The sequence below is a fragment of the Syngnathoides biaculeatus genome, chromosome 22 (assembly GCF_019802595.1).
Source record: "Syngnathoides biaculeatus isolate LvHL_M chromosome 22, ASM1980259v1, whole genome shotgun sequence".
Taxonomy (NCBI): Eukaryota; Metazoa; Chordata; class Actinopteri; order Syngnathiformes; family Syngnathidae; genus Syngnathoides; species Syngnathoides biaculeatus.
The window spans coordinates 763426-779183 of record NC_084661.1 but is presented as its reverse complement, the minus strand read 5'-3'; the positions used below and the strand labels follow the sequence as shown (position 1 = coordinate 779183).

The following is a 15758-nucleotide window of genomic DNA, read 5'->3' as shown; positions in this document are numbered from 1 at the left end:
GCCAGGACGAAAACACATTGCTCAACCTGAATCTGGAATTCAACTTCCCGACGGACCCACTTCTCCCGCACCCCGGAATAGACCTTACCAGGGAAGCTGACAAGGATAGAGTTGGAACACACCCTTCTTAAAAAGGGGGACTGCAACCAAGTCAGCCAATCCAGGGGCACTTTTCCCAATGTCCACATGATGTTGCAGAGGCATAACAACCATGACAGCCCCACAACATCCAGAGCATTTAGGAACTCCCCCCTCCCCACTTTTTCCCCTTGACTGTGTAGGTTTGGATTTTTCTCCCATAACAACCATATTCACTTAAAAACTGGATTTTGTATTTACTTGTATTGTCTTTGACTCACATTTAAATGCATTTGTTGGGAAACAAGTGTGAATTGCAAAAAAAAAAAAAAAAAAAAATGAAAAAAATAGGAAGGGTACACTTTCACACCACAGTCTCACACATCACTTCTGTTTCCATAAAAATAAGTCATGAAATGTTTCATGAGAGGCTTTTATTGGATGCAACAATACATCTCAGAAAGAGATTTTACTATAACTAAATGCATGTTTCTGTCTTTTTGACTCCCAATCCTTCACTAACCAGATCACTGGTCTCAGGGTTCTTGTTAGTCATTACTTGCGGGGGACCAAACTGCCTGCTGGAGGCAATGAGTCTGATATGGTTAAAAGTACACAAACAGCAGAGATCCGAGTACACAATAGACCCCCCCCCAACTCAACAGGTGCCATGAACATCCAGGTACAACAGGTTATTATAAAGAACTTAAATACATACTTGTAGGAGGGATATACAGAACTCACAGCATAATTTTTTCACCTTTTAACAGTAACACTACCACAAAAGGTTCTCCTGTCTTCCATTATTCAGTTTTTTGTGTGCCAGAAATAAAAAATTGTCTAAACTGACCCGCTTTCACCTCTTAAGATCACGCGTTTGTTTTTCAACTTGTGGTCTTATGTCATTATGATTTGGGGTAAGCTTTAACAAATTACCCTATTGTCAAATTTAATCTTTTGATGAGAATACAGACTTGATACAAAAAAAATGCCACAGAAGATAATACTGATAGAGTTTGAGCATTTTAGTGCAGATTTTTGTGTACTTCCATTAATGTATGTGATCATCTTTATTAATACCCTGTATTATGTGAAGTGGATAAAGATGTTAGATAAAAAAGATTTAAAAATTTTGACTTATCTGACATTTTTATAGCTAACTTCAACTGTAGAAACTCATTTAAATCCAATCAAGGACATTTCTGTTCATCAACATCTTTTGAACAATGGGTTACGACAGCAGTTTCATAATGTTCAAGGGGGGACTGATTTTTTTCATTTGAATGACAATGAGGAACATTTTAGACAATGGTCAATAGCACAAAATGTAAACATGCAGTGTTCAAGATTTAGGATACTTTCTACAGAAAACAAAGCTAAACATATATATATATAATAAAGATAATGGTGAGGAATGTTTTGGAACTGTAATATGCATGTGGAATGTTATGTTTCAACCCTCCCTTGCGGTGACTCTTGGCTCAGCCAGCGAGCTGTGAATGATGCTGCTAATAGAGTCCACTCCCTCTCCTTCCAAAAATGTGTGGTGGTCGCCTTCAATGACATGCACTGACACCTTGCCGTCACATACCTGGAGGGGAAGGGGGGGGGGGGCACAATTGTGTAGGCATGCAAAAGGTTACGAAACCAAATCCAACTTCTGTTGTTTGTACTCAAAATTATTCAACTTACCTCACTGAGCTTGTAGTCGGCTCCCAGGTTTTGTCCGTATTCGCTGCTAGTTTTGGCGCGCAGGAGCAAAACGTTGCCGTTGTATTTGGTAACAGGTATATAACTGTCGGCTGCCTTCAACTTGCTGTAAAAGGTGGTGGCCGCGAAGTTGAGCAATTCTCGGCTGATATTCTTGTGGGTTGATGTGATGAGATCCACGGCTGCGCTCACACGAGCCTCCAAGTCCGGCAGTGGGAGAAGAGTGTCCAGAAGCTGGTGAGCAAGAGAGGGAGATGGGAGGATTATGATGCAAAACAACGTGCACATTTTTTTCCTAACCAAATCTATTTAGGCCACATTTTTCAGTCTTGACGGCTATGAAAGATTTTGATAATACATTTGATGATGTTAAAAATTAGGTAGGTGCAAAATTTCAAGTGGTTTTCAGCGTGGCCCAGCTACACACAGATTGGTGGTCGAGAACCGGTGTGGTGGTGTTTGCCACAGGTTGTTTACCTTGCTATACTCCGCATCTGTGAACTGCTGGATGAAGGCGCACAAGGCTTCAGTTTCAGCCTCAGATTCTTTGTCTGGTGTCAGCTTGGCCCTGTAGCTCTGAAAACCAAATACTATGTTCAAAATACAAACTATGTGAAAGTTGACAGTATTGTTGACTGCCCTTGAACTCTACATTGCTGAGAACTTGAGTTTTTTAGATTCAATATTTAAACCACATGAAAATTAAACTGTTTTGTTCACTGAGAAATTGGCGAAAATCATTTAGTACTTTTTATGTTGGTGTAGTAGGTACTGATTTAGGAATGATCTGAAAATGTACATTGAAATTTTTGGCAGAACGACATTTGTGGATTGTGCATGTGTATTTGCACCTCTAACCTGTGTATAGGCTGCCACATATGAGTGTGACCCATCAAACAGGAAAAGATTCTCTACGGGTCGTTTCTGGTTCTGCAGCTGTGTGCACATTTCAAACGCCACACAGGCACCGAACGAGTAGCCGGCAATTCGGTACAACCCATCTGGCTGAATGAGTCTAATGCAATCCACATAGTACGCTGCCAGTGATTGGATGCTGTCCAGAGGAGCAGCTGTGGAGGAAAGGGAAGAAATTGATAAAATGTATTTTTTGTCAGTTTAACCATACAGCAAACACGGTATTGTGGTTCATTAAATAGCAGAAGAGATGGTAAAAGATGAGTCTACATCAGTAAAAGTACATTGGCTTATTTGCCTGTGACAGAGAACCCTCAAATATTGGTGGTTCGGGATTCGGAACTTTGCCTATTCAGATTTTTTGAGGGGGAACCCGGCAAAAAAAAAAAAAAAAAAAAAATCTGGCGTTTTTGTGCTCAGGCTATATAGTCTTGTGTAACAAAATGGTGCTTTGACACCCTCCTGTGTACTCTATAGGCAATTGGGTGTCATTTACTCACAGATGTAAGCTATAGCAGGGCTCAGTCACTATCCCGTAATTACATCGGAAGAAGTAAACAGTTTTGACTCCTGGGGTTGATTTAACATACCGTATTTTCCAGACAAGTCACTCCAGAGTACAAGTCATAACACCCATAAAATCCATAAAAACAAAGATAAAAACATACCATAATTTACGGCCTATAAGCCACGAATTTTTTCACACACTTTCAACCCTGCGGTTTATGTGGTGATGGAGCTAACTTGTGCAAGGGGGCACTCGAGCGGAAAAGGTAAGAGTGAGACCGGTGGAATATATGTACCGAGGAAGTGACTTTTACCAGTGCGGCCCTGTTAGCGCTGCGCTAGCGTGTTACTGCCGTGTCTCAGTGATTTTTACCAGTATGTTTTTTTTTTAACCAGCCGTGTTAGCGCAACGGCGTCAGCATTAGCGCAGCACTAGCGTTAAACTCTCTGTGTACCATCTTTGTCAATATATCGTGTTTTAATGTGGGTTTGAATGCGGGAACTTGCAGCTTTTACACAGTTGTTATGTATGTATGTAGCAAATGGTATTTCCTTTACAAATGTACTGGTAGAGGCTTATAACCAGGTGCGCTCTGTAGGCCGGGAATTACGGTATAAATTGCACTGCAGTATAAGTCGAATTTGGGGAGAATTTTTTTTGATAAAATCCAACACCAAGAACAGACATGTCATTTAAAATTTAAATGATGAACAATTTAAAATAAAAACAGGATAGAGAGAACATCAGGCTGAACGGTATGCTTACGTTACATGACAACCGAGAACGTGCCTGGTATGTTAACAGAGTTATTCCGATAACCATAGCATACATAACATACTAAAACGTTTACCAAAACCATCCATGTCACTCCAAATACCCGGTATCTAAAATCTAATGAAATCTTCATCCTCTGTGTCACTTCTAAACAAGTCCGCCAACTCCAGAGGTAGACGACGAGGAGCTTCCTCGTCTACGTCAGACTCATAGTCAGTGGCAGTTACAACTATCTTATTCCAGCCTTTTCTGAATCTTGACAGGATGGTTTTTGGTTGTCACGGAAGCCCATACTTTGTCGAGCCATCCAATGACTTCCTGGAAAGTTGGATGGCTGATTCACCTGGAAGCTGTGCTCACCGCCAGTCAGATAAACAGGTCTAGAGCGCCCCCTTATGGTTGCCAGTGTGAAAATAACATAAGCGACTTGAAAAATGGATGGATAGATGTAATGTTGTTGTTTTCCTTTCGGCTTGTCCCTTTCGGGGTCGCCACAGCGTATCATCTCAGATGAACGCATATATATGTTTGGCACAATATGTGTTAATAATTTCACATACACGTTGCTCTGGAGAATAAGTCGCACTCCCGGCCAAACTATGAAAAATGACGAGAGATTGTCCGGAAGATACGGTAAATTCTTGACAGTACCTTTGGTGCACTGTAAGCCATAGCAAGGCACACTAAGTTTGGATGCAAGCGTCTTGAAAGCAGCAATTGAGCCCTCAATTGGATGGACGAGGAACAGCGGTCTTTCCTGGCTCTGCACATTATTGAGTGACATCAGGGTGGGGCCATCTGGGTTGACTAGAAGCTCTCTCAGATTAGACTCCGACAAGGTGCGGATCCCATCCCTTTTCACTGCAGAGAAATTATATAGTCATTAAAAAAAAAAAAAAAAAAACATGTAGCACACTTCATTCTAGAAACATCCATCCATTATTTGAGCCACTTATCCTCACATGGCTCACGGGCATTCTACAAAGAGTAATATGAAATATCGACATTTGGAATGATACCATTTGATCCTTCTGGTTTCTTATTGGACAGTTCACGCAGCTTGTTGATGGTAAGCTGCCGGATCTCTCTCATTGCCATCACAATGTCATAGTCACGCTCAAGAGTCTGGCGAACCTCAACACCCATCAACGAATCGAGGCCCAAGTCAGCCAATGAGGCATCAGAGTTCAGGCTGTTGACATCCCGCACACCTAAGTTGGAGGTACCAGATCAGTGAGTATGGTCAGAAGACATTAAAGAAGCATAAACTAAAACGACATGATGCCAGATAAAAGGATCAACACTTTTCCCCTCACAAAATGGGCCCCCAAAAATGAAACAAAAAAATTACCGAGGATGTGAGCAACAGCGTCCACCAAGTCCTTCTTGCTTCCGGTCTCGTTCTTAATAAAGGTCCGCTCTGCCAGTACAAAACTTGACATCACCGGGCTCCGCTGGCACAGGAAGTGGTCGAGCACGTCCAGGCATGAGCTGATCCTCTGTGGTAGGGTGCCACCAATCACAGAGTCATTCCCCCCCATAGTCTCCAGGACCACACCCACATCCCCTATGGCCCCCCACTGGACTGCGAGTCCAGGAAGACCGTCGTGACACCGCTTCTCACACACACGCTCCATCGCAGAGTTCGCATAACCGTAATTACTTTGGCCAGCATTGCCGCGGCCACAGCTGACCGAGGAGAACGCAACAAAGTAAGCCAGTTCTGGACAGGATGTCCTTGTGACTCTATAGAGGGAGTGAAAGTGTGTCAGTAAGATTCCTTCAAATATACTTAGATTGTCAAAAGAAGAAGGGACCAGTGTCTTACTTGTCTAGGTTTATGGTGCCATCGTATTTAGGTTTGTTAACATCAAGGAACTGCTGAGGAGTCAGATTCTCCAACATGCCATCTTTCAACACCTGCAAATATAACAATAAGGACTATAACTAATATACATGAGGGACAGTCATTAAATAATGAGCCCAGTTTTCACCTAGCTTTATTTGTTGGAATTAAAGGGAAAAAAATACTAATTGAAATAAAACACTAAAAATGGGGATTGCAATTGCTAATTTTCAATATGTTCTTTTTCTCAACATGGACTTTCCATTGCTGAAGAGGGCATGGATGGCAGCCTCATAAAATTCTGAAATCTAAACACTTTTATATGAGGACGGAAGAGTGTTACCATGGCAAGATGGAAGACACCACCCACTGGACCCAGATCGCAGGCCTCAGCAATGAGCTTTTCCGCTCCCTCAAGCGTGCTGACGTCACTGGTCGACACCAACACCTCCACATTCTGACTTTGCCAATCACCCACACACTTTGCCTGGTAACCTAGCAACAGTTAAAATAGAAAAGTTACACAGACTCTATGCTGTATGACGTGGAGGTTGCTATTACACGTCAAAAGTCTCCTCTTATCTCTTACCATTCTTGATCCCAGATCTGGAAGTTAGCACTAATTTGCGAGCACCTTTTTCAGTCAGCCACTGAGCAAGCTCAAGGCCAAAGCCCCCAAGTCCCCCAGTGATAACATAAGAGTGGGTGGCGAGGCAGTATGTCCGGCAGAGGGCTGGGATAGTTAAAAGGGAAGCAGTCTGGTCAGATGTTTCTGTCGCCTCTTGACAGACCTAAGTGACATACGAAACAGTTAAAGGATGCATCAGGTCTTGATCCATGTGCTTCTTCGATAGATAAAGTTCATTTCAATAATAACCAATTTGAATTGTTGATGTTCATTGAACTATAAAACATTGTAAAATGCAAATTTCACCGTCAGCGACGTGACTGACCTTCAGAAGGACCTTGCCAATGTGTTTGCCTTGGGCCATGTATCTAAATGCCTCCTCTACTTGGTCCCTCTCAAAAACTGTGGTCTTTAGAGGCTGGACTACACCCTCTGCAATGCCCTCCTGAAGCAACTGCGACACCTCTTCCCACTCAGGATTGCCCTCTTCAAAGAGAGCGTCAAGCAAAATGCCATGGAATGCCACATTCTTCAAGAACAGAGCCATACCTGGAGGGATGAACCAAAACCAGTGAGTCTGCAGTCATGTGTTTTTGTTGATGGTAAGCCCCAGTTGTTATTTGGCTTCATACTGACCAAGAGGAGAGTTGTTGGAAAGGTCGTATTTTCCAATTTCCAGGAATCGTCCGTGTCGTGCAAGACAACGAACACTAGCTTGAAGTTTCTCCTCAGCCAGAGAGTTCAGCACCACATTTACACCTGTAACATCATATACAGTTGAAGCCAGATGTTTACATACACTATGTAAAAACATTTAATTTTTTGTCTCACTGAAGTAAAATCATCATCATCATAGTAAAGCTCTCCTTGTTTAAGGTCAGTCAGGATCACCAAAATTATTTAGTTTTATTAAATGCCACAATAATGGGAGAGCATTTCTTTGAGAATTCTATACTTTGTTTGAGGTCAAAAGTTTTGATACATTTCCTTAGTATCAAGTAGGATTTCCTTTGAACTACATGAATTGGGTCAAACGTTTTGGGTAACTTTCCACAAGCTTCTGATAGTACTCTGCTGGACTCCTGGCCCATTCCTCCTGAGAGAACTGGTGTGTAACCGAGTCAGGTATGTCAGTTGCCTTGCTCGCACACACCTTTTCAGCTCTGCCCACAAATTTTTGATGGGATTCAGATCAAGGCCTTATAATGGTCACTCCAAGATATTGACTTGTCCTCAAGCCACTTCTTAACCATTTTGGCAACATACTTAGGGTCATTGTCAATTTTGGAAGACCCATTTGCCCCCATCAGCTTCCTGGCTGATGTCTTAAAATGTTGCCTTAATATCTCCATGTAATGTTCTTTCCTCATGATGGTCTCTATTTTATGAAGATCTCCAGTTCCTGCGCAACAAAATGCTTCCAACTCCGTGCTTCACAGTTGATTTTGTGTTCTCAGGTCTACAAGCTTCCCCCTTTTTCCTGTAGAAGTAACAGTCATTATGGCCAAACAGCCATACTTTAGTTTCATCAGACCACAGGACATGTCTCCAGATGTTAAGATCTTTGAGTCTTTTCATAAACTGTAGTCTGGTGTTTTTATGTTTCTTTAAGAGTAATGGCTACATTCCTAGTGAATGGCCTTTCAACTCCTCATGTTGGTGCAGGACTCGTTTCACTGTGGAAAAAAAAACAACACTTTCTCACCAGCTTCATAAGGTCTTTAGCTTTTGTTCTGGGGTTCATTTGCACGTTTTGGTCCAAAACATGTTCATCTCTGGGACATTGAGCACATCCCGTTCCTGAGCAGTGTGATGAGTGGACATCCCCGTGATGTTTACATTTGCCTATAATTGTCTCCACAGATGAACGGGGCACGTTCAACCATCTGTAAATTGCACTCAAGGATGAGCCAGCCTTGTGAAGCTCCACAATTCTCTCTCCGATTTCTTTTAATTTTCCTCATGATTTCAAACAAGGGAGCAGCGTGTTTGAGGTGTGGCCTCAAATACATGCCATCAATTCACCCATGTTGTCAGTTAACCTATCAGGAGGTTCCAAAGCCCTGACATCATCATCTGGGCTTCCGCATGTTCTTTAAAGTGTATGGAAGGTCCTCAATGCACCTTTTTGCTGATATTATGCAGTTTTTTTAATGCAGAATTCAAATCTGAAATCGGTTACGACAAACATTTTTATTTTTCAATTATAGGCAAAAAATGATCGCACATTGCTGGATTCGCTGGAAAAAGACAGAAACAAAGTGGAAATGGCTGAGTAGGAACATGATGTCAGAACCGGTGACAACATGGCGAGCATTGGAGTACATTGTAAGAACGACAATGAATTTTCCAATATTTCAAGCGATGAACACTATTCTGAAGGGTCCCACGAAGACGGTGAAGAATAATCGCTTTATAAAGGCATTAAAGATTATCAATTTGAGCCAGTTAGACAGCATACACATTCAAATGCAGACGAAATAGCTGCCCATGAAGAAAGCGCCGAGCACGCAGGGAGCAGGATATGGCTCGTGTTGGAAACAAAGACAGATAAGCATTTGTGAAGTTCTTGTTTGGTCAAGTTAGTCATAAACTGATAAATAGTAAAGGCTTCGATATCCTGAATGTATCTACAAAGTTTTCGGTCTCCTTTTAAAATTATGCAAACGCCATGTGTTTGGTAAATAGGTACGTGACCAACCCGGCTGTTCATTGTACAGCGCGATGGCTCTGCTTGTGCTTGTATGAGAAACTATCTGCAGTATGATTTGTATACCTGTAGTGACGTCAGAGGTCAGCCACACGCGTTTTTCAGACATGGGAAACTAGGTCAAAGATCAAAGACTAATTCATAAATATTTTTTTGGTAAAAACATCGAAAAGGTTATGCATTTCATGGTACAGTTGAACATATATTTTGGTCTAGAAAAGATAATTTGCGTCAGAAATTAAAACATTCCATACACTTTAAAGATATATAAACATTCAACCTCAAAGAAAATATTACATTCTATAAGAAATTGTCTCTCATTAAGGTGACTTTTAACAAAACTTTTGGTGACCTTGACTGACATGAAACAAGAGAGGTTTGGTATGATTTGACTTCAGACAAAGTGTCTTTTGCGCAGCGTATGCAAACTTCTGACCTCAAATGTACTTTACTCAGTAGACCAAGTATGCCGCATACATTATTAAAAAGGACCAAACTATTTGAGCACAAAGATGACAATACAGAGTCGCTTTCCACAGTGCAGATGAATCTGCTCCACTATTCCAGAGTATTTGTGATTAAAGACAGATGGCACAAACCTTTGCCCTGAGTGTGCAGAAGGATGTGTTGTTCAAACAACGTATCTCTAGAATTAGCAAAGGACTCTGTCAAGAGCTGTGGGAACCTTTGCTGCAGATAAGCCTGCTTCTCCGCTGAGCCTACAGATGTGAATCAAAGGGAAAGGTTTGTTTGGCGTGTTAGACATACTATAGCTACACATATTCAGGTGCCTTTAAACAATTACAATATATATTTAATTGCCTAGGGAATTCTAATGTTCACATAAAAAAAGCTGTGTTTTATTTTGAAATCAATTTTAAATTATATATTGGACATTTAAAAAAAAAAAAAAAAAAAAAAAAAAAAACCCTACCAACTGTTGTGAAGACTTTGCAACTCTTGCTGAGGGCAATGGCAATGGCGGCCTGCCCAACACCCCCTGATCCTGAGTGGATGAGAACACTCTCTCCAGGCCGCAGCCTGCCGCGAACCACAAGGGAGTAGTAGGCTGTGGCATAGACCACCGGCACTGAGGCAGCCTGCTCCAGCGTCCTGCATGTCAAGAGAGATTGAATTGTAGCAGAACATCTCTTTTGAAAACTCACTATTTTAGTGGGTACTAAGACACTTATGACCAGCCCTTTGGTTCTGTATATGTATCGATTGTGACTAACATGCTGGACAAAAAAAAATAAATAAAAAAAAATACAAAATTGATTTAATGTTCTTGATATACTGCATTCATATTGTCATTATGATCATTAATACAGTTGCATATTTTTTTCCATTGTGTAGTATGTTAATCATAGATCTTCAATGGTCAAGTGGCTACTAAAGAACAGTAAAAAAAAAAAAAAAAAAAAGCCTCCATTCTTATACTGTATGTGAATTGGCACACACTAAAATGTGACACTAACCAGGTGGAGGGGACATCCCAGAGGAATCTTTTATCTGCATCCACACACGTCGCTAAACCTTTAGCAGGTAAAAGTCCCATTACACGGCGACTGTTAGGATCATGACCAGAAAACTCCATCCCCAGCATACACTGCTGCAGTGCAAGGTCCCCTACACAGTAGGGAATTTATTGTATACATTTTTGGTAAATAGGAATAAGTGGCCTTCTATACTGCTGGTATCAGAAACAATAGCAACATTCTTTAGTTTTCCACAGAAACCTTACCTGGAATTGCATCTGGTGGGAGCTTGCCCGTGGCGAGCATTATATCTCTGAAGTTCAGCGAGCTGTAATAGACGCGACAGAGCTGCACGTTGGGATTGCTGGGTACAAAATGTCGGAGAGGCGAGGCAATCCAGCTCAGTGACGATAGGTCTCCTCGAGTCAATACATTGACATAAGCGTACTCCGTCAATTCTTCATTTCGATCTACAAAAGGAAAAAAAAAAACAAAAAACAAAACCATGATAGCCAAGTTATGTCTATCATGAAAAATCCCTTCAAAATGGTCATGACCTCCACAGACACCCATGACAAAACAGTCAGGATCAAATGAGAAGTAGTGCATGCACATTTTATACCAAGAGTTTTTTGTTGGTGCCTGAAGACGCCCCAGCACCCGTCTCTGAAGACGTTCATGACAAGGTCCCCCTTGAGCACCGCTTGCATGGATAGATTGTCAACCTGGAGTGTCGGCACTTCTGACGAGCAGTTTAGATTTGACACAAATGCACATCTGGGAAACATGAAACCAATGACAATTAATAAAAGAAAGGGGAGGGCCAGGTTTTTGGAATGCAAAAAATGAGAAATTTTCTTTCCACCATATAGTAATGTGGTCTACATCTACAGCACAATTTATCTTTGACAGAGAAGGGGATGCACAAGTGAGTATTCCATTTTAACTCTGACATGGCTGTGTTTAGAATTAATGTAATGGGAGTAACTACTGACCTGCCATGTTTGCCATGCCTCCAATTAACCCCAAATATGCTTGGAAATATGCAATATTTATCCTTTCTAGCAGAAGCATGAAGGTACTGTGCAAACACTGACTGGTATTTGGAACTTTTCATAATTCCCTCCACTGTGTCTAAGGCCCCTTTTCCATTTGGGGGAAGTTGATTGATCAGTCACAAAATTTGCCAAATGCATTAAGGAAAATGTATTAAATATCTCGCAGGAGGTCAAGACCCTTTTTTAGTGTACCCAAAAGACAGAATGCCATGGGGACAACCAGGTAGGGCATTTAGCCAATGAGTTTATTCTGTATCAACTCATGATAGTCTAACTTATTTAGCAAAGTACTTAAGTGGTAGATTGGAAGTTGCTAGGTCACATCCAGCTCTCCAATGAAGTCCATTAATTCTATAATAAATAAATGATTAATGCAATAGATGCAAACCCTTTATGTAACAGACTACCTACTGTATGAGTTTTAGATACAATTGAGTGTTCTTTACATAGATACAGGCTGCTGTGCATGGAAATCTAGCTTAAACACTGGTAAGGCTGTGCTGTACCGTATTCGGAGGCCACCTGGTTCCTGCCGCAGACAGTTGACCATTCCCACAATGCCACAGTGGGCTTGGGAGGCAGTCAACCACACCGGCGAATCAGAGGGCTCAGCAAGTGTTGCCTGTTTAAGAATAACCAAGAAATATTCAGGGAAAGAAGGACATTGATGTTTTATATACTGTGTACTGTACTGGTAGACATGACAAAATCACAGAGGCAGCTCCACAAATTTACCTTGAGTGTTTCTACCCACTCGTAGTCAGCATTATCAACAGCAAGGACAATTGGTTGTTTAGCAGGAGCCAGACGGTGACAGAGAAAGAGTACTGAACCATAAAAAGACTTCCTGATGGCCACCAGGGTGAGCGAAGCCTCAGCAAACACTCTCTCCCACTCCGTCTGGCGAAAAGGTTGACAGCACATTATTCCTCAATCATTCAAACTATGTCCACACCATGCTGATACACAAAGTACATACTGTTAATGTAGTACGTGTATGTTTCAGTCCATTTGAGGAAAAATTAAAACATGTCAATGTCAGAGTAAAAAAAATAAATAATCTGCTTTTGTCATTACTTTTACAAGGCATTTGCTGACTGGACTCATCAGCAGTAAATACCAGTTAAAAGGGGTCAATGTCCCCTAATGTAAATTACTAATTTGCACACATGCATCTACATACAAATCAGAGAGCAATCATTATAGCACTTGTAAAAGATTTAATAAATCTTTCAGTTTATATTTCACACATATAACTGACAGAATGCACACATATAGCTTTAAGGGGATTTGTGTATCCTCTCCACTGACCTGTGTGAGCAGTCCTTGCTTACTGTTATTGTCATTGACACTGGAGAGGAAGCTTACGGTTTCCCCAAGCGTCTCTCCCTTTAGCAACGTGTGGAGGAGAACAAATCCCCCTTGTCTAGCTCCAGAAGCTAGATTTGCCACCAGCACATGAGGGTCTACCCTGAGAGGGCCCCAGGCATGGTTGCACACCACCAGATCAGCCGCTCCTACTGCACCCCCAGGGGCTGGCCCCAAAAAAGGGTCCCACTGAGCAATGGTGATTGCAAGCTCCTCCAGTGTGGTCTGGTTGGGAACCAGAAGATCTTCATTGGCTGCTGTAGCAACATACTCCACACGCAACATGGGCTGGATATTAAGGAGTTCTACCACACGGGGAAAGAGCTGACCGTCATTGGATAGTGCCTGGCAAAGCAACATGATAAAATACATGCAATATTAATTGAATGAAGAGGTATTACATAATATCACATTTGACAAATGCCCTCACTTCTAAGACTTTGATCTTTCCAGGTATGCTGTTTTCCAGGGCAGTGTCCACACAGTGCCTGAGAGCTGGGCCATCCAGAAGCCCCCGCAGTAGACTGTCTTGTAACAGACATGCCCTCTCCTTATTCACTGTCTGCTCCAGCTCTGAACTGAGGTTCCCATTCAGCTCCAGGTTACAGAGCATGTTAAGTAATCGCATCAAGCCAGGCTCAGAGGATTTTGTGCTGGGGTGTGAGCTTTCTGCCACCCCCTGTAGCCCTGGGATGCAGAGCTTCAGCCCATGCGGAGCCAACTTTTGCTGCAGTTTGTGGATGAATCCTATATGGAGACAATAGGTAAAAAAAAAAAAAAAAAGACATGGACCATGGGCTGGTATTTTTTGTTTGTTTGCAGGACATTATCCTAAACAGGTGAACCAATTGGGTGGGACAGCTGTAGAGCTTTGGCCTCACAGTTCTGAGGACCAGGGTTCAAATCCTGGCCCTTTCTGTGTGGATTTTGCATGTTCTCCACGTGCCTGCATGGGTTTTCTCTGGGCACTCCGGTTTCCTCCCATATACCCCAAAAATCATGCATTAATTAGAGACTAAACTGCCTCGAGGTATGATTGTGAGTTCAACTGTTATCGGTCTCCAATTGGCTACCAATCAATTCAGGGTGTACCCTGCCTCCTGCCAGATGACAGCTGGGATAGGCGCCAGCACTCCCGTGACCCTCGTGAGGATAAGCGGCTAAGAAAATGGATGGATGGAAGTTAAGACTAAAACTGTTCATACCCTAACCAAATAGTCAAAATTACTGTTAACAAATGTAGACATAGGAACTGACAAAACACTTTCAAAACGTTTAAAGGTCTTTGTTTTTATCCAGCTTGATAATTACTCAATTGACCCCTCCGTGGATATTGCGCAATCCGCGTCACTGACCAATCAGAGGCCAGAGATCTGCATAAACCAAAGCCCGTTTTTGCTCCCACCATTTTCTCAGACAACATTGCATGGTCCAGTATAGGTTTAGTTAGCGTTTTATCGCGTATTTGGGTTATTTAACAAAAAATATGGTTAAGAGGTGTAGTCATTGACTTTGTAATAGTGACGACAGGTATCCTGAAAGGTTAGTTGGTGGAGTTCGATTCGTACCCTTTCCAAAAACCGAAGACCCAGTACGAAAAATGCCTTCGATGGATCAGACTTTGTGGAAGACCGCATCATCAACTAAATCCATCTAATATCAACCGGAACACATATGTTTGCACGAAGGTATGCCCTATATTTGATTTTCAATACATGTCTCGTATAAATGAATTCGAAGTTCTTCGCTAGCATAACACTGCTGCGTGTGAACGATTGACACTTATTCTTTGTTGAGCGATACTTAGCGATGATCGGACTGCACAAACGTATCGATTTCTTGCTGGCTCGCAGCCGAAGCTAAACCAGACTGTGTTTGCACGAAGATATGCCCTAAATTTGATTTTTAATACACGTCTCGTATAAATGAATGAGATGTTCTCCGCTAGCATAACACCGCAACGTGTGAATGATTGAATGAAATCAGAAGCATGGCGTCTCTCTCAGTTAAGAATGTATTGTATTTAGAATCTATAATATATCGTTGATTTGAATGAAATCAGAAGCATGGAGTCTGTCTCAGTCCAGAATGTATTGTATTTGCCACTTTTACTGTTTGTCTTACGTCAGCGCACGTGGCGTGACGTCACTTCAGGAGGCGTGGTTAAGTGCCCTGTACGGAGGGGTCAATTATAAAACAACCACTTACCCAATAACATTTGAATGTAGTTAATATTTGACCAACGCATTAATAATTATTATAATGCAGACTTGCTTGTGAAAATCGTAATAATGGAATGGTGGTGTAAAGGGAGGTGAATTACAATGCAAGATTCTTTTTTTCAACTATATATAATAAGTAAATAGGATATAATAAAGCCAAACAAAAAAAGTTGTAGTTCCAATTTCCTACATTTCATAACCGGTAGGTAGTTTTTTTTTTAATTTTTTAAACAATATATTTTTACTCCATCTCCAGCACATAGTGCCATCATTTTCTTGTTAATTCAGCCTCTCTTATGCATAACGACATCAAAATTAATGAAGGCTTGGTCCAAGAAACATGAAGCAATGTCAAAAATCAAACATGGCAAAACATGAAAACATAACCTGACTTTATATAGCTCAGTCACGCTATGACATGGGACGGGGCAGTTACGCTAGCTGACGCTCGTGAAAACACTTG

General features: G+C 41.6%; 1 protein-coding gene across 5 annotated transcripts in view; it reads right to left on the bottom strand.

The window, feature by feature from the left end:
- Positions 1–495: 495 nt before the first annotated feature.
- Positions 496–15758, bottom strand: part of fasn (fatty acid synthase) — a 37436-nt gene continuing 22173 nt past the window's right edge. For 4 of the 5 annotated variants that reach the window (XM_061811295.1, XM_061811293.1, XM_061811296.1 and 1 more), the window contains 21 exons: positions 13504–13820; positions 13017–13418; positions 12441–12605; positions 12212–12327; positions 11270–11424; positions 10914–11117; positions 10648–10798; positions 10104–10282; positions 9769–9888; positions 7096–7218; positions 6785–7008; positions 6421–6622; positions 6175–6326; positions 5814–5905; positions 5337–5731; positions 5005–5196; positions 4637–4846; positions 2647–2858; positions 2266–2364; positions 1771–2022; positions 496–1669 (listed from right to left, as the gene is read on the bottom strand). In XM_061811295.1, the coding sequence (XP_061667279.1) occupies positions 1532–1669; positions 1771–2022; positions 2266–2364; positions 2647–2858; positions 4637–4846; positions 5005–5196; positions 5337–5731; positions 5814–5905; positions 6175–6326; positions 6421–6622; positions 6785–7008; positions 7096–7218; positions 9769–9888; positions 10104–10282; positions 10648–10798; positions 10914–11117; positions 11270–11424; positions 12212–12327; positions 12441–12605; positions 13017–13418; positions 13504–13820 (4100 nt within the window). In that variant the 3' untranslated portion in view covers positions 496–1531. Of the gene's footprint in view, positions 1670–1770; positions 2023–2265; positions 2365–2646; positions 2859–3133; positions 4439–4523; positions 4847–5004; positions 5197–5336; positions 5732–5813; positions 5906–6174; positions 6327–6420; positions 6623–6784; positions 7009–7095; positions 7219–9768; positions 9889–10103; positions 10283–10647; positions 10799–10913; positions 11118–11269; positions 11425–12211; positions 12328–12440; positions 12606–13016; positions 13419–13503; positions 13821–15758 lie in introns of those variants that run through there. The other variant, XM_061811297.1, reaches the window with a different exon arrangement.